Below are 19097 nucleotides of genomic sequence, written 5' to 3' on the forward strand. Positions count from 1 at the left end.
CTCTGAACTACGCCAGCAATGCTGCAAAACAGCAGCTCATTCATTATTTTCTGCTACCACCTTTGTTTATACTGTAAAATACCAAAATGTACCGAGTGCTACACACAAAAATGAAAGAGCTTATATTTCAAAAGAAGAAGAGCTGGGGAAACAGACTGAACATGGAGGCAAAGTGATTACAGGGGATCATGGCTGGGTGGCTCTATTTTCAAACAAATAAGCTTGTTAGTGGAAAGGAGAGAAAAAGTGAGATAGAAGTGTGAGGATGAGAGGAGAAGTCATGAGAAAATAAGGGGAAAAGAGTAGGTTGAGCAGTTGCTTTTCAGGATTATTGAGACTGCATGATGTCAGGTTCAACATTTTCAGAGACAGAAATAGCAAGGGGAGAAACAAATTCGTTTCAGTTTGGTGTCAAGATCCACTAACCAGATCAAGTGTCAAGATCCACTAACCAGATCAGGACCGATCTTCATCAAAATAATGTTTGATTCCCTCAAATTAGGAGCTAACACCAAGAGTTATTTCAAAAGAGACCAGAATATAGCTAACTTCCACAGCATAGTTCCATTTGAATGTTCAGGAATACTACTTCAGATGTGTAAGTCATTTACTGCATGTTGTTCTATACATATTACCTAACCATATGTGAAGGAGAAGCCTTAAAAGAGAAATTCTATGTTTTCTTGCTAGCCTTAAATTTCAGCTCCTCTCTAATGGCAGAGTGCTAGCGCCAGCCTGTCTCTACTTGTCAATTTTGGAAGTCTAATTCTATGACAGGTGAGCATCAGAATGTAACATGCTGTTCTAACAATATTTAGATCTTTACTCTTCTGCAGGTCATGCTGTTTTTTTCAAGGCTGCCTGGTTTTTGTAATCAATCAACACACTGAGGAAAAAACAAGAGGCAAATGAAAGTAATCGTGAAGAAAATGAGAAGTAATATAAAAATCACAGTAACTCACACTTGGGCTGTCCTTGCCCTTGGTGTCTTTACTGGAAGCTCCACTCAGCTGCTCGATTAAACTGTAATGTGTTAATTGTTCGGGTCCATTCTCTCCAAAACGGCCATAGAGGTGGTGTTGGTATAAATCCAAGATTGACATTGGGTTCCCCAGATATGACTTTCTCTGATTTTGTTTTTCCTGTTCAGCTGTAAGAGATGTTAAAATTAATATCGTTATGCCATCTTTAATTGACGAAATGCAGTCTGCATACACTGTTATGTAATTTTACAATTTAAAAATCTATTTCAAATGTTTTAATGTATCTGGAATTCAGTGTAATAAAAGCATTAAAATACTAGCTCTTAACTCTCCAACCAATGCATATACAGGGGACTGTTCATACTTAATATTCAAGGTGAAGGAGATGGTATGAGACAGCCAGAATTAATTTCCTTTGTTTTTAAATTATAGATGAGATGGTTAATTTGGGGGTATTGTTCTACTTATTTATTTGCTGGAAGTTTTTGTTCTTCTCTCTTAATAGCCTTTCATGGCAGATGTGCTAAGTTCCTTCAGCATGTCTTTCAGTTTTACTATATTTGATAATTCTCTAATTTTCCCTACATTTTTAGCTAATTAATACAGCAGTATAAAAAAATAAACTGGTAAGGTTAGAAAACAGGCCCTACCCATTTGTTCTAGATCCTACTGTAATACATGGAACGTTAGGAATAAAACCTCAGCTTTCAAAGTCTAAGGCTGAAAACTCTTTCAGGAGATCAAAACAAAACGGGTGAATTTTTCTGGAGTTCATGAAAACGTGCAGCAGACAGAGGCTCATGTAATAAGTAGCTTCTTTCCTCACCATTCTTGTTACACAAACTTCAACTCTACCTTGTCACCTAGAGCATTAGAAGAGCTTCTGCCTCCAGCACTTCTAACAGAATCGCATCAGGATAAAACCTTCATGAAACCAGAACCAAAACATTTTCATGGTTGAAATGGAGGAACCTGAAATATTTGGGTTATTCCCTGCTGTTCTACTGACCTTCCCCATAATATTGGGCAATTCACTGGGGGTCTCATCCAAAGCCCACTAAATCAATGAAGGTCTTATCATTGACTTTCAATAGTCTTTGCATCGGGCTCTCAGTCTGCCAGTCTTTCTGTTCCCTGCTCATAAATGGAAAATGAAAATCACTCCAACATTACAATTGTGCAACCAGTGAAAGTTCATTAATGTTTTGGGGACTGATAAAATAAATATCACTATCTACGCATATGAAAATATTCTCTGTGAATCAGTTTGCTGCAGCCCCTGCCCCATGAGGATGTTGTCAGGTTATATCACTTGTGTGCAGAAAGAAGCTAAGATCTTTGAACACAGAATGGAATCAAGTATTGTTATTAATACAATGTCAGAACTGCATTTACAGAGCATAGAACAGAAATCCTGACCATAAGGAATGACCATAGCAGAAATACTTTTGCAATAAGGTTTTATAATTTTTCTGTTTGTCTCAATCACAATTACGAATTCTAGTTCTGTTACTAGCCCAAAAGTTAGGCATATACACAAAATTAATGATTTGCTATGTAAAATGGTGACTTCAAGTCATGCTTAGGTATCATTAAACTTTGATTATGCTGCCGTTTAATACGACTGCTTACACACAATAAAATCTTTTTTTTTTTTTACAAACTGTGATTAATTAAAAAAAACCTATCTACCTCTTTAACAAAACACATCTCTTTTGTATTAGAACATGATCTGTAAAAGGCAAAATCTGTAACAATAAGTGTTTATGGGCTGAGTTAAATGACTTGCAACATTTCATACAGATTAAAAAGACAAAGTTACAGGAGTAACGTAAATAAACGGTTCGAGCTTCCTACTCTGCTCTCTCTGCGGTGGAATCACGAAAAATGGATTAGCTCTGAAAATGCCAAACGTTTCAGTCCAACTGCCAGCAGATACTAAAGAGCACAGTATGTCTGCCGACGGTATCTAGCCGCCCATGGCATTTGAACGCATCCATCACTGCAGTATCTACTGTAGGTGCTAATCTCTGCTAGGTCAAGCTCTTTGCTGTGCAGGTCAGCACAAATCCTGTGAATCACTGAAGCTACTGCTTAAGCTCTCAGAGCTTCAGAGGTGCCCAGACCTCGCGCTGGCCTTTGCACTCGCCAGAATTCATCTCCTGCGGGGAAGCCGTGGGCTGCGTGGGCACGGACGTGAGCCATGGTCCTCCTGTGCCCGAGGGCACACTGAAAGCTGGCTGGCGGCACAGCAAGCTGCTGGTCAAGAGAAGGCAGCGATTTCTTGGGTTATTAAACACATAGAAAACTATTAGCTCAAGAAATTCACTTAAGGTGTTTTTATCCATTGGAATTCAGTAAATTCCAAGTTGCCAGAAATTCTTGCAACAAGATTTGATACTTGAAAATGTCAATATATACATGGAGGACAATGAGACTTTGCTATGGCACCACAACCAACATCACTTTGATACAGAGGTTGGAAAACTATGGCCTTGATCATTGGGTTATTTCAACTGGCTAATATAATTGCAAAGGAAAAAGGAGAAGCTATCTTTATAGCCACCTTTTAACTTCTGTAATAATGTAACTGAAGACTTCTTTTTACTTCCACTGCAGGGATTTATGCCTAAAAACCTACAAGTTAAGCTCCTACTAGCAAAAACTGTGGAAGATGGGAAAAAAAGATACACACATAAAATAAAAAGCAAAAAGTAATAAGAAGCTAATGGAAAATTAGACCGAAGAAAGATCTGGGGTTAGAAAGTAAAAACTAGATGGAAAGTTCAATGAAGGACACTATCTGCTGCTGAGTCAGAGTGGAAATGAGGGATAAACATTTTTATGTACAAATTTTCAATTACCTTGTTTGTTGTTCTTTGTTAACTCTATTAAAGTCTCCTCTGCAGTTCTAAAATAATTTGTTTCAAACTCTGGCTCCGGCTCAGTGTCACTGCTGCTTGCAGAATAAGTACACACTCTCAGAGCTCTGTCCTGTACAAATAAGGGTATTGCAATCATTCAAATGATGCATATACATCAAAATAATGTCGAAGATGGTATTAGGAGTGGAAGGTTTTATATTAGTCATGTAGTATAAATGGACAGTTCAGCTGGAAAAAAATCTGCATTACCTATTTAACTAACCACTTCTTCTTCAAGTAAGTAATCATCAGCCTGACATGGGGGAAATAACACACTCTTGTCTTGCCAAGTCCCCTGAGACAGTCTGGCAGACACAGTCCAGATTTTACCATATTTTCCACTGTGACATTGTTTTCAAAACCACCAACATTGTCAGATAATTTCATCCACCAAGTTTAATTTTAAAACATCTCAACTATGTTTACTACAGTGTATTTGTAACTTGGAAAATTATCACACAATAAATGGTTTGCTGCAAGCAATTCTAGAGACAATTAGGATTGCCAGTAGACACTACTCATGCTTTCTATACCAGTAAATCCTAAGTTCTTCCTAAATTCATGTCTGTCATCCTGGCATTCACATTACAGTACTGGAGAGCCCTTAATTCGCAGCTGACTCCTATCTCATTGCTCTTTGGGAAGCAGCACTAAGCATTTTCTTCTGGGAGTAAAGAGGAGTTCTGGGAGCTCTGGACGGCTTCTGATCACGGAAGGCTCAAACCTTTCAGCAGCTCAGTACAACACAACCCACAAAATGGGTATGGGGAAGCTAAGGCTGATACTCTTCAGCTAATGGCATCTACAGGTGAAAATACCACCTACCCTCCTAATCCCAAGTGCCTATCAGTGGCTCAAAAGTGTTTACAGTTCTGTTTTTCAGAGAGTGATACTAATTTCGCCCTCTTCCCATCCATGTTGGCATTTTTAACTGATGCAGAGGGACATCCATTTGACAGGAAGCACATACTCATGGAGAGGGGACCAGACCTGAGGATACCTGCCATGTAGCCAGGTATGGCCAACATTACCTGTAAAACTGGGAGAGTATGAGTCATCTGTAGTCCTGAAGCCATTTAGACATATTCACACGTCAGCTACACCCACAGTGACCTTCTGACTCCTAGGCAGACTAATTAGCGGTAACACACGGATCATGGTTTTGGGACTGGAGGTGCTCAGTCACAACCAGCTCCAGGTCAAGACCACAGCACCGTGGTTGTTACTTGGAATCCTACACTACTGCACTACATAGGATTCACCTCCAGTTTGTCAATGACATACAGGACAAGTAATTTTATCTCTCTCTTTCTGTTCTAAATATCCAGAGCAAGGGCAACACAAAAATGTGGGATATTCCAGTCAGTAACTACTTGGATAAAGAGGACATGCAAAAAAGTTACACAACAAAATGTTTTTAGCCCCTTGTAACGTAAGGCTTGTTAGCCAGCAGTCCAACAGTTTCCCCTCTTAACGCCCACTTACTTGATAAAGTTTTCTTCTCTCTTTGCTAACCTGCTGACCCTGTACTTCTCATGGGGCTTAACAGTCTGGCATTCCTGAATATGAATAACTTGACAAACATCAGCAGCAGCTTTTACATGGGTATATGCATTTGCCTGTTTGTTCTTTCTGTAGTTTTCATGAAAAGATTAAACGACAGACAGATCACTGCAGGGATTAACCAAGGATGGGTATCTTCCCATTCACAATACTTTCACAGCACATCTGCTCAAATACTCATACTACATAACCATACAGACAAGGAGACCTGGGCCTGGGGAAAGAAAGAGATCAGAATCTCAAGGAAAGCCAAAAAACAAGATCAAGTTTCCTGAAGAGAACAACAGGGTAAAAGGTCTCCATTTCCTTGTCTATAAAATGTCTGTCAGGATGTTAATTAAAACATGTTTGTAAACCATCAGGACAAATACCTTTGGGTGCTGCATTATTATTATCAATAAATAATGAGAATGCAAATGAAGGGCAAGAAAGTAAATGTAGCTGTTAGATTGCTAGTTACTCTCCCCACTATATTAAAAACATTCACCACAATACCTATCTCATTTAATAGATTACACTTCTTAACTTATACCTTTGTTTTAGTGGTTTTCTTGGTTGTCCACTCTGGAAGGAGTTTTCTGTTTTCCACCATTTCTTCAGTATGCTCTAATGAGGCAGAGGTCACAGAACTCGGTTCTTGTTCACTTTGCTTTGCAAGGTTAATTATTCCTGAATTGAGAGAGACATTATTTAAATTAGCATCTTCATGACAGTGTTTCAATTATAATTCAGAAAAAACTGAGGGCAAGTCATGATACTTTCATGATGTCAAATAATATCTTACAACTTATAGGAACAACATACTAACTTACTCAAACAATTCCAACAAGTACTGTGGCAGAATTTGATCCAAAGCCTTTTCCAGTTAACAAGAGAAGACAAAGGCATGAATTTAAATCCCTCTATTAGTTTTAAAATATAAACTCTTTCAAATAAGAGAAAACATTCAATAACTACTTCTAGGCATTGTAGGATCTGCTTTGCTATTTTATATTCTCAGAGAGAGAACAGTCTGTTAGCATAATTAGCAGTGCCTTTCTAGCAGAAAGCTAGTCTTTTTATTTGCCATATTTGCACTATGTGAAATCAGAACATCAAAGAAGATATATGGTACACATGAAATAAAGTGATAATTGCAATTTGGATGAGAAAGTGAGGGAGAAAAGAATCAAATGAAAATATTCTAATAAAGAATGAGTTGACCTCACCATCTGATGTATACTACTTTTTTTTAACATCTCTTCATGACAATTTAATTAAGATACAAACCTTACAAGGTTGGTGCAGTGAATATTAGCATTAAGATCAGAACAATCTTACTGCTACTGACTTCTTATGAAGCAATTCAATGCTTGCAGTTTCTGTTCAATTTGTTATAATGACAGTGTTTAATCATGGACTCGACTCTATAGCACACTGCTGAATTGAGGTCACACATGTGACTATTCAAGCATGTAGCCTATAATCTATAACTAAGATTTCTCTCTGACTCCTTCTTAGCTGTACCATAATTAACAGTACATTTATTTAAAAAATACTAAGTCTTAAAATAACTTTTATTTAGCTTTGATTTGAAACAAGTAGGGGAGTCTTCAATGAAGCATACGATGTGTATTTGCAGTCTATTATACCATTACAATACTGCACAGGGAATATCGTTAAATCAACTGCGTTCTAAGATGTTTAATTAGAATTCTTCTGTTATGCATCTTATGAACATACAAAAGAGACTTCTTTCCTCCTCGGCTCAATATACATCAGCTCATTAGCAGAACACGTATTTGATGGCCTTAAACTAAACTTAAACTTGATATTTAACTTTATATGCTAAATACATGGAATCTCTCTTACAGACACAGTGATAGAGATTTATGCAAGTTAAACACTCACAACTTTTATAGCAGCAATAAACATGCTGACAAAGTGCTAACAACCATAACCCCAATAAATACACAACGTTGCATTTGGTCAAGATAAAACAATTCTCTTCTCCATTAAACCAATTACTTTTACTGCATTTGGTACCATATCAACCACGCTGACTATAAAAAATTCGCTGTTATAAATGCTATAGGTAATGATTTCTAATGTTATTGACAAATATATTAATAACTCAAAACCCTTCAAAAGTGCATATAGATGGGGAGTGTGCATCTATAAAAAAATGCACAGAGTTCAACAGAACTATTTAACAATACAAAGTTGCTTTGCTGGATTGCTAGTCCTTTGATTCCTTTGTTAGCTTTTGTTTCATTGTTTAAATGCACACATATTTGGTAAGTGAAAGTGAAGTATTTTATGTTTATATATAGAAATGTTTTTGTATTCTGCAGTAAAGTAATGAGAGTCTTGTTTGAGGTCAGGGCCAGGTATTCACTGGGAAAGAATTCATGCATTAAGGCCAAATGAGTCTTTAGTTCAAATCTGGTTGCAAAAGCAAGTCTTTATGAACATATCTTTCCTATGTCCTGACATGGCTACACTTTGTACTTTGCTGTGAAGCTTGACCCTGAATATTACTGAACATCTGCATTCTTATTCAAGTCAAATTCCAAGGCTGGCATATGTTCTATCTTCAATTACCGTTTCTTGAGAAAAGGGTTTAAGTATTTAGCACATTTTTCCTCCTCAGATAAGCATTATGTGTAACAAAATTTCCATATGGCTCAGGTCACAAACTTGTTAACCTTATGCATTCATAAAAAGAATATTTTCTGCTTTGCATTTAACATTTCTGTTATCAGATGTCATTACTATAGGACTTGTGCTAATCAAAACACATATCAGGGCAGAAATAATGTGATTTTCAGTGTAATTGACATTTTACCTGAGGAAGCTGGTTTTGGAAGGCGACTTTGAAAAGGTCGTATACCTTTGGCAGTCATGGCCGGATCAGATGTTGAGTGACTAATTAGACTTTCCACAGACTCCTGGCTCTTAGCTGTCGAAGGCACTTCTCGCTCAAGAGTTTTGGATTTTACTGAAGGAGCTGGAAGAACTTGCTCAGGCGGTGCAAAGACTCCTGGTTCCAAGGTTGATTCTTGCTTAGAAACGTGTCGCCCTGTAGATCGGTTCCCTGAGTCGGGGAGGGGGAAGGTTCCAATCCCACTGTCCAGCGTCCTCATCTGGCAGCAAGACTCTACGATACAGGAAAATCGTGTGACAGGGTGGGGCTAAAGATGTCACTGATATTTAAAGACAGTGAAAAGGTCTGCGGGAAAAAAGGGCATCTTCAAGGGAAGCTTTCAAGGAAAGAAAATCCTTTTGCCTTTTGTGAGTATGGTGTTACCTGTCATTCGTATGCTTTTGACACAATACATCTAACTGAATACAATGAAGTACCATTTTGTGGTACAACTAAACTAGCTAACAGATGTCAAAACATTGAAACTGGCGTGCTTCAGAGTTACAACGTGATAATGAATAAGAAGTGTGTCCTAGAAAGCGATTACAGCTGGAATTTTTAAATGATTTGGTCTGAAGGCCCACAGAAAGTCTGCAGAGTGCCAATGTGAGGGACTGAGTAGCACAATGTATTTCTTCCTATGTAAGCCCACACTCCACAAAAGCTTGGCCTCTCCATACCTCTGCTTCTTCATTGTTTCTCTTACAAGAAGGTGTAAATCAAAATGTATCATTTATTCTTACACCAAACTAAGATCTACAGAACTTCCTAGAGATACCTGTCTCTCAAAGCACCCCTAAATCTTGGATAGGATCAGCTTTGCCTTTGTTTACCTTGGTACACACTGGTTCTGCATATCTCGTTTCGGGTAAGCGCACACTTCCCAACATGATACCAGACAGGGACACCTTAGGTATCTGGTCTGGAAGCCGTACGATCACACGTAGCCCCCCAGCTCATCCACCTGCTGGAAAGGGGCTCTGCTGACCATGGGACAGGGAAAGATTCAAGTGCAGATATGGGCACGTTGCTATTCCAGCAACTCGGATATAGCAGCACCACCCTGCTCTGTCCTTTTCTACCGATTCCCAGGGATTTGCCTCCTGTTTGTATAATGAGCAAATAATATCGAAGGAACTATGATGGTAAGGTCCTTCTGAGAGGGGTAAACACCAAAGAGGGAACTTCAGCAGTAATGGTTGGAAAATGAGCATAGTTTAGGTTAAATGTCTGGAAACATCCCTTGACAGTGAGATCTCCAGTCTGTGGCAGATGCTCCCAAAGGAAGCAGAGACATTTTCCTTTGCTTTTAACAATTTAAGGCTACACTGGATAAAATATAGACTGCAGTGAACAATTGTATTCAAGGAGGAGATGCAGAATATGACCCAATATATCTTTTCCATCTCTATTTTCTGTGTTCCTATTGATTTTTTTTTTTATGATATGACCATTTGTTATTTAAGTCTGTTGTAGTTAGCAGCCCTCTGTCAAGTCATTTTCATTATTTTTTCCTCTGCAGTGTTTCTAATACTCTCAGAAATTTGGAAATATTTCTCCTCTATGGGATTTGCCTGGTTTTGAAATAAGAAAATTAACATGGTCATTTTCTGTTAATATCTTAATCACAGTGGGCCTTATCTGATAGTAAGTAAGAAATGACTTACAGATAAATAAAATGTCTGTTTACATTTCCTGGTTCCTGTCAAAAGAGGAGCAGTCTATACTTACATGGTCCTCATTCCCTTATTACTCAGGATCAAAGATTGCAAGTCATGATGAGCACATTAACCTGACAGGGCCTGGCTGAGCTGCAACAGCAAAACCAACTACGCACTATCCATTAAAAGGGCAAAAAGTGACTCTGATTTCTCTCAATTACTGCATCTTGTCTAATTATATCCATAGGTAAAAGAACATAAGGTGTGGAAGCCAGGACTAGCTGGCAACTATGTTTTCCATCACATTTTTGAGCTATTGTGCCGTAATGATTTTAGAAGTTGCTGAAGGTTAACCAGGAAATGTAAAAAATAAAAGATAATTTGGTTCTGCTGTGTCAAAGGAGGCATCCCAGCCACTGAACCCTCTGACTCTAGTTAACCTTCCCCTAAGATATCTATTCTTTTGCTTTTGAATAGTAAAATACCTAGAAAGAAGTGGGTAAACTGTTCCTCTCAGGATATAACAGAGTGCAGAAAAGTAAGTTAACAGGCTAGGTGTCTGTCCTTCCATTTACGCTGTAGATAATAAAGCTTAAACAGTGCTCATGGACAGGCAATGCTTCAACTAGTGACTACCAGTGACAGAATTAGTAAAGAAAGGAAAAACCAGAATAAGAAAGGACTTCTGTTAGTTTCCTCTTGGCCACAAGAAAGACATTTGTGCAACACTGGTTATGCTGGCCAGGCAGAGCTCTTCAGCACAGACGTGGACTAAATTGGAAGCGTCACAGAAAAGAACATCCCGAGAACAAAAGTTTGAAGTCTCCCCTCTGCTGTCTGGATGGTGAATGCTGAACCTGATTTTGCAACATGGTTCCACAGGGACTCTGAATGATTTTGCACTGTTGTTTCCTTTTCAGGAATTCTCTAGGAAACTATGAAGTCAGTCCCTCCTGATTATTACAGGAAAATTAAGTAGACTCCAAGCATATACCAAACAGCAAAACTAAGACTTTTGCTCAGGGTGAGCTTGAAGACGAACACTATTGTATCTTCAAAGGTCGTGTTTCTTAAAATGACAGAAGGATTTGTCTTACCCAGTGTTTCCCTGTGTATGTCTAGGAATGGACCAAATCAAGAGAAAGAAATACTGAGGGCCATACTTCCAAAACTACAGCCTCTTGCTGCTCCCAGAATAACTGGGAAAGTGATGGAGGAGCACACCAGAAGTGTCACATTTAATTAAAAGAAAAAATAGTTTTAATCAATTACAGTCTTTCTTCATAAAGACTTTATCCATGATAAAGGAAATACACCATGTGGAAAACATTTTAAAAATAGCTCACTAATTTTTAATTCTGCACAAGTACAAAAGGGTCTGGCTGTCAAAGTGCTCAAACCTCAGCAGCTCCCACCGCAACAGATTCCTGAAAAATCCTGCGACTCAACTCTGTTGACCAATCCTCAAAAAAACAGCCCTAAATTCACAGAGCATACCACAAAATTCTTCATGGATGTTACTTTTTCACTACTAAAAGTAACTAATTCATAGAATCATAGAATGCTAGGGATTGGAAGGGACCTCGAAAGCTCATCCAGTCCAATCTCCCACTGGAGCAGGAACACGCAGATGAGGTTACACAGGAAGGTGTCCAGGCGGGTTTGAATGTCTGCAGAGAAGGAGACTCCACAACCCCCCTGGGCAGCCTGTTCCAGGCTCTGTCACCCTCACTGGGAAGAAGTTTCTTCTCAAGTTTAAGTGGAACCTCTTATGTTCCAGCTTAAACCCATTACCCCTTGTCCTATCATTGTCTGCCACTGAGAAGAGCCTGGCTCCATCCTCCCGACACTCACCCTTTTTATATTTATAAACATTATTCTCCCCTAAAGCTATGTTATAGGAATAAAAAAGTATCTCTGAGAACAACTGGAATTACTGAATCAATGAATCTTGCACTGTTTTTAAACTTCTATGAAGCAACTGCAAAAATAGTTACACATCTCAGTGACAGCTTTCAAACCGAACCGTTCACGGCCCGTCTGACTTCATCAGCTGCACTGACACTTGCAATGACTGTTATCAGCGAGAGCTGCGCAAGACTACATAATGAAAATATGTAAAAGTTAAATATCTGATACTGCGACAGTGCTACACAATAGATGAAAATTGATTCTGCAAAACATTGAAGTTTGAAGAGAGTTATAAATGAGCTTAATTGCTTTTGCTTGTGAATTTCTCCTGGCATATAAGACCAATTCCTTGCCTGATTCTGTTTTGTTTTGCCTCTTTCCCCGCCAGGGGAGAAAGCAGCTCACTCAATAGTATTAGTTTTTACAGTGGACACAGACAGACTCACCATCTGTCATTTCACTGAACAATCAGACTAGAATCCAAAGTCTGAAACAATGAAAGAGCCCCTTCCCTCCCTCCCATCGTGTGGACTTGAGTCTGGGCAGAAAACGAAGTCCCTGGAAGTCCTACTGTAGAGAAACACTTCTCAAAACTGCAAACAGAAATAAGGAAACCTTTAGAGAAATCCCTTGGAGATCACAAAACTCCTGACTGCATGGGAACCTTCTTATGACAGGGTGCTGTAAGAGCTTTTGGGAACAAACTGAGGAAGACCTTTAGCGTTGAGAAGCTTCTCAGCCAGTAAGCAAAAGGAGTTAACACTGTATGGAAAGTTTCCTGAACTCCCTACTCCTCAATAATTTTGAGGTTTAATATTTGCACAGGCAAGATGATGCAGTTCAAGTCCTACATCAGCTGGCCAACGTGGTCATTTCTAGAGTTGGACAGGTTTTCTTGTATTCCAATATCCCTGGTGTTTTACCAGAGTTTTCTGGTACCAGTAGACCCTTCAACATGGTGTCAGCACCCAAATTAGATGCAATAAAAAGCATATTTGAAAATTGTGCACCATTCTGAGGGTATGGACAAGAGGAGAATAGAAAAGGCTGGTATCTACCAGGAATTCTAAAAATTAGATAATTACTGGGGAAAATTACAATAGCAGCTCCTTCTGTGGATTTTTTTACATCTGCCTCTCAAATATAAAAATTAAAGAGTTAGAAGTAAACATAGCTCACTGACAAGAACTGACAACCTAGAATTCATTAAAGTCCTTTAGGGCATTCGCCTGAGCACAGATGATTTAAAAATGCGTCTTAAATACCAGCAACAGATCATTAAACCTAATTGTTTTTCAGCTTCTTTATTTGTTCTGAAACATTTGCCGCAAACACACCACCTCTAGCCCAGAAACTACCCTTGGTACAAATCCTTGGAGACCAGGAGGGAACACCCAGGGAAGCTGGTGTTGGTTTTGTGCTCCTTCCAAGGAATTGGTTTCGGTCACGCTGAGAGTGAGAACAACTCTCAGTCAGACCTGGTACCACACTGTTTTACGTTGTTATATATACCCTTTTACTAAGGGGGTTATAATACCACTTTATTGTAAATAAACATTTAACTGAATAACTGAAGAAGGTTTCAAAATGTTTCCTCAGGTAAAGATTCACATTCTAGTGAAGTCTTTTTATACTCTGTCTTAAAGAGCTTCACAGATGCTTCATCTATTCACAAATCACACACCAGTCTTTCTTTACATAGGGACTGTTATGCTTTTAACAAGTCCATATATTCACTGACGGTTATTTTGACCATCTAGTTAAAACGATATTATGATGCTTAATCTTCCATAAAAATCTTTACGGAAACCACAAGATCCAAAGTTTTGCTCACAGAGCTAAAATAAGGCATCAATCAGCAATTCTATTAAGCAAGTAAACTGTCTTATGTGCATGCATAATATTATTCAAAATGGCCAGGCAATTCACCCACTTTGAATTAAACAGAGTGAGACATTTCTGGATGTGGACATACACAGAAGTGTGCATGTCACTTAACTTTGATGGCCAATGTATCTTAACATTAAAAATAAACAGCAATAAAGAGGACAACTGTAGTTCAGGTAAAAAAGATGACAGGTGGTTCTGCTTACATCAGGCTTTCTATGTATAACGCTAGCAGCATAGCTAGGAGTTTTCTTTCAAAGCAGCATCTCACCTCATGAGAAAATGTGAAATTCTCCCCTGTGCTCATCACTACAGCTGGTTTGAGATCTTCCTCACATAAATTTTCAAGTTTTGGACTACAAAACTGTACATGATTGACACAAATTTCAGCTGAAACCTTTGAGTAACCACTAGAATTTTCCGCAGCAAGCCGACATTTTCAGGAAAAAAATAGCAGTCAAAAATAGCTCTGTATCAGGAACAGTTTTTCTGGGAAATTTCCAGCAAGCTGTTTTCAGAAGCACAGACTCACTTAAGCCTTGAAAGAAGGTTTTGAAAGACACGTAACACTTAATGGGCTTTCTTCAAGGAACATCTAGGCCACTAAAAATGAAAGGGCATAATTCCCATCAGAACAGAATACACAAATTCTAACAAATTACCTTTCTTTGCATTAGAAAGTTCAAGACTCTACTAAACTGACACAGGGAATCAGAGAACATGTAGTTGTTTTCTTCTGAAACACAAAAGGAGTATAATTTTTCCAGTATTTTGAAACATGCCAAATTATTAATTAATACTATTTTTTTTTCCAAATGTAAGCAGGTCTCTGCAATATTGCTTTATTAGTTAATAAACATCTTTAAGATACATGTGGCATTGGCAGGAAGAACCTAAACTACAGATGGCAAAACAGATCTCTTTATTTGCACATCCTTCTCTTCATCTGCAATGCCAAAGCAACCACAAAAAAAATGAATGTATTTCTGCCAAATCAATGTCAATTTTAAGAAGATTATTCCTTCTGGGTTTACACCATAATTTGATCCAATTAGTTGAAGATGAATGCATTATTGTTTTCTATCTAGATCTGAATGATAACCAGTATGCAAAACTAAAAAGCCCCAAAGGTTATGGTAGGTAAAACCAGGAGAGACACAAGTCTTCACAGCTCCAGTGCTCCCATGGGTACCACACTGCTGAAATGGAATTAGCTCTAATGAACACTAAGGAAGGGTAAATGGGAGGAGGACTGTGCACTGTGCTTTCAAATGATGGATCTACAAGCGAATTTCACTCGTGGCTTCTTGAATCTGGGATTACAATGTATGCTTATTTACAATAACAAAAACAAACGCAACAAATCCAGACTTTACCAACTTAATGTTCTTTCTATTGCTTCAATATGTCATTTGTCCAGTAGTTTTTCTTCAGAGTTTTCCATGACCACAATCCCATATTTGAAAAGTATTTTCTGAGTCAAAATAGATAATTGCTGCCTCATTTTAATTCCAGTTCCACCTTAAAATAGAGTTCTACCAGTAAATCAAAACATTAGTTTTAATTATTAGCAAGTACTAATAATCTTGTACTCCAATCTGGCAGGTATCTATGTTTTGGTTTTTCATAAGTGCTTCCCATTACCCTTAAGGCATTTAGATCCCTCTCTTGCACTCTTGGAAAGAATGGTGGCAAGTTACTTGGAACAGGGTTGTTACAGAACAAAACTTTGAATTAGATGGAAAAAGAACTTGGATAACTCTTGGAATTTTCCACTCCACATCTCTCAGTGTCTATTAAACACACAGGTATTTAATGCAGCTTCCAGCTGGGGACGTCCCACAACCAGTGATGTCTGGAATGATCTCTCTGTATTACGCTGTTTACTTTCTTTCTAAAAATCAACTGTTCTCAGGAGAGGGGATATTAGAACTAGATACCATTTCAGTCCTACTAGAAAAGAAATATTGAGACTTAGAATTCATGTGAAAAGTACCTTTAAGCTCTGTGTAAAAGGTAATTAAATGCAGCCCAGCTGCAGCCCGGCTGTCAATGAGACCAGCCTAGAAATACTTTGGGGAGCCAGCCCTCTTCTTTTTTGGCTGTATAGATCCCCTTTGGTTTTACCTCTGCACTTGCCAACCAGCCTTATAGAAGTCCAACTATCTTTCAGAAATCCTTATAGATGAGTAATAGGTGAGAAGAAAGAGCAGTCCTCACATCTGATGCAAGATGTGAATCCAAGGTAAGCAACAGCTCTGCTGCAGTGCAAAAATGTGGCTTTTCCAGGGTTTTTCATTGAGAATAGCCTTCTGTTTCCCTTAGTACCCTGAAATGTCAGGGGTGGGAGCCAACAATTGCACACTGCCTAAGGAACATGGTACTGGGGATTGCTCATTCAGGGCCTGGATGAATGCCGGCCTTCGTTTGCCATTCTCCAATAGAAAAGACATGTCCCATCTCCCAGAAACTGAAGCCCAAGAAGGGAGGGTTTATTATTGAACCATGCGCTAGCTAAGGGCTGCCTCAGCCAGGCCTGTTCCAGGTAACCACAGCACATCTCTCTCTCTTTATACCTCAGTTCTTCTTAAAACACAGAGCTGATCACACCTCCTCCTTACACAGTGACATCGTGAGGATAAGGAACCCAGGAGTTTGGCAACCAGTACATAACCAACCTGCAACCACCTGAATGAATAACGCTTGTGTAGAAATAACTTTACTCTAGCTTTTTTGGAGGCTCTTCAGGAATTAATAGGAAGCTGCAAACTACTTTCAAGAAACAATAAGGATGTTATTTTGCTGATATTATTAGAGGTATCTGGTTTGACTGTAGTTGGGCAATAACTGCTGCTTTAGACTGCAGTTAGAAAAGAGGTCACACTTTGCATCCCAGATACTTGGGCTGTGCACAGTGCCCACGGGAGCATTTGCTGCTGGTATTTGGCTGCTCCATCGAGGGTTTCTGTTCACCGCCTCGTGCATTTGAAGCACTTAAGGATGGAACCACCGATTTACATGCTCTTAAGTAACTCTCCTAAAAATTGGAGTTGGGTTTCACTCACATTGAGACACGTTCTTTGATTTCTATTCCCAACAGACAGGACTAGTGATAGTGCTTTAGGCATAAATGCCGTCTCTGGTAAGCACAGACCAATATATATAAGTGCATAGGAAGCTCGAGGCTTTGCAAATGCACATGAGAAAATACTATATTTATTTTAGTAACATCACTGCTTTTTGTTTATTAGTACAAAAAAAGACTGAAGTTAAAACCACATGAATATTAAATGAAGCTTTAAATAATTTACTTTTAGTTCTGCCATGCAGACGGCTTTACTTAAGGGTGCTCCTAATAAACAGTTACAAATACACATGCACACCTGAAACGGATTGATTTTATTTCTTAATTAATGAACTGAAAACTCATTAACAGAGTGAGCACAGAGAGCTTTGAGTAACATTTAAGTGAACTATAATCTTTCCATTCAAGTACTCAAGTTCATCTCCTTCAAACCAGCTGAATCACTGTAAAACTAACTGCATGGAAGCAGAAGCTGGTGAGAAACCGTCATGATTTAAGGCCAGAAGAATGAATAGAGATTTTTTTCAGGAATTCTATTTTTTTGGGAAAAAAAAAAAAGTATGCAATGTTACATGGTGTTTCAAAACCATGTTGAAGATAGGAAGAAGGGTAATGATTCACCATAAATGTATTAGTTGATTTCTTTTTTCCACAGAGCAGATTGTCCAAACACTGAGAAATCTTCAAGTTCACCTAGTATCAACAACAATGAATTGTATAAGTATTATTTCACTATTATAGTGGTTTTTCTTTCTAAGAGCTTGTTTTTCTATGACATACTATAATGGCTAATTGCTTAATCAAATGTCAACAATTCAGGTCTTTTACTGAAGACATGAATCAAAGCTCCTCAAACTCAATTAAAAATGGCAAAGACAATAACAAAGCCAGGAGCGGGCATCCTGTCTTCAGAGTGAGAATTTGGTAAGGCATATGCCGACACAGCTCAAATATAATTGATAATTCAGGTGAAAATGTATTTTTTCTAAAAATTGTACTAGCTGTACTTGCAGAAGCGGAGCACGAAGTCCATGGTTGCACAGTTGAAACAAATGTTTATAATAACCCAACACATACTCATTTGAAATGCTTTTCAGTTTGCTCCGTTGTACTTCAGGTATATAAATTTGAGTGAAATGGAAATGCATGAGTGAAGCTCCACACACACATCTACAGATGGTCCTCGCCAGAAGCAAAAAAACATGTGAAGCAGAAAAGGTTCAAATAGAAGGACTCGTACTGTTATATAGAATACTGGCATGTACTATTGTGTTCTAAGTATGATAATCAGGTGCAGTCCTGATTTGAGTGATAACAACAAATATAGATTGGGCCAGGCTGTAAAGCAGTGTAAATCAACACAGCAGCATTTACTTCAGAGTTGAAGAACCCAGCCATCCTGTTTAATTGACATTTTAAGCCTGAATGAGATCAGCGGATTCTTAGTATCTTGAATAATGATTAGACTGTATCCTATATATAACGTGTAAAGAGCCACGTTTCTTCTCATTCCAGTGACAAAATTTAGTATTTCTGGGTGAATAAAGGCAAAGAAGGAAATTAACAGCAAATCATTGTGGCTAATACGGAAGTGTTGATCTAAAATATTAATTCTCTCCACAGACGGAAGACAAGCTAGACAGTAGGCTGCAGCAGTGCTGCAGAAGAATTGGCAATTAGACAAGTGCTCTGTGTATTATCTTTTAAAGTACAAAGAAATTATTTGTCTCTGCCAGACTGTGAAGAAGGTAAGCTGACATGAATTAGAACATAATAATGGATGTTAGTTTCTTATTATTCACCTTAGCAAGGTTCTCCATCTTCTTCAAGGAACGTCAGTAACAACTAGAAAAATACACAGAAAAGTTTCACTCTATGATCATAAGCTCCGTTAGACCATCATTTCAAAATTAATCTCTGCACAAGAGTCAAGAACACACCACAGCAGACACTATTCATCCCATTGCTAGTGGCCCAGACCCACACTCTGCTGTTCCTCTCCCAGCTCTCGCCATTCTGCAGAGCAGCCTGTTCACCTTCTCACCTCTCCGAAAAATATGCAGTAATAAAATTGCACTGAGAAGACGCAGAGCAACTCAGTAGAAGAAGAGGACACGTAATCAGCTTTATGCATCACTGTGAGCTGTTTCTGATGAGCAAGTCCTGGGATGGTAAATG

At 38.5% G+C, this 19097-nt stretch overlaps 1 protein-coding gene across 1 annotated transcript in view; it reads right to left on the minus strand.

Moving 5' to 3' along the window:
• NCKAP5 (NCK associated protein 5) overlaps positions 1 to 19097 on the minus strand; it is a gene marked incomplete at its 5' end in the record, with an annotated part of 361561 nt that overhangs the window by 26079 nt on the left and 316385 nt on the right. The window contains 4 exons of the mRNA XM_082054889.1: positions 963 to 1150; positions 3848 to 3977; positions 6003 to 6139; positions 8298 to 8609. Of these exons, the coding sequence (XP_081911015.1) occupies positions 963 to 1150; positions 3848 to 3977; positions 6003 to 6139; positions 8298 to 8609 (767 nt within the window). The remainder of the gene's footprint in view (positions 1 to 962; positions 1151 to 3847; positions 3978 to 6002; positions 6140 to 8297; positions 8610 to 19097) is intronic.

Source organism: Streptopelia decaocto (assembly GCF_964273445.1).
Source record: "Streptopelia decaocto genome assembly, chromosome: 6".
NCBI classification, from domain to species: domain Eukaryota; kingdom Metazoa; phylum Chordata; class Aves; order Columbiformes; family Columbidae; genus Streptopelia; species Streptopelia decaocto.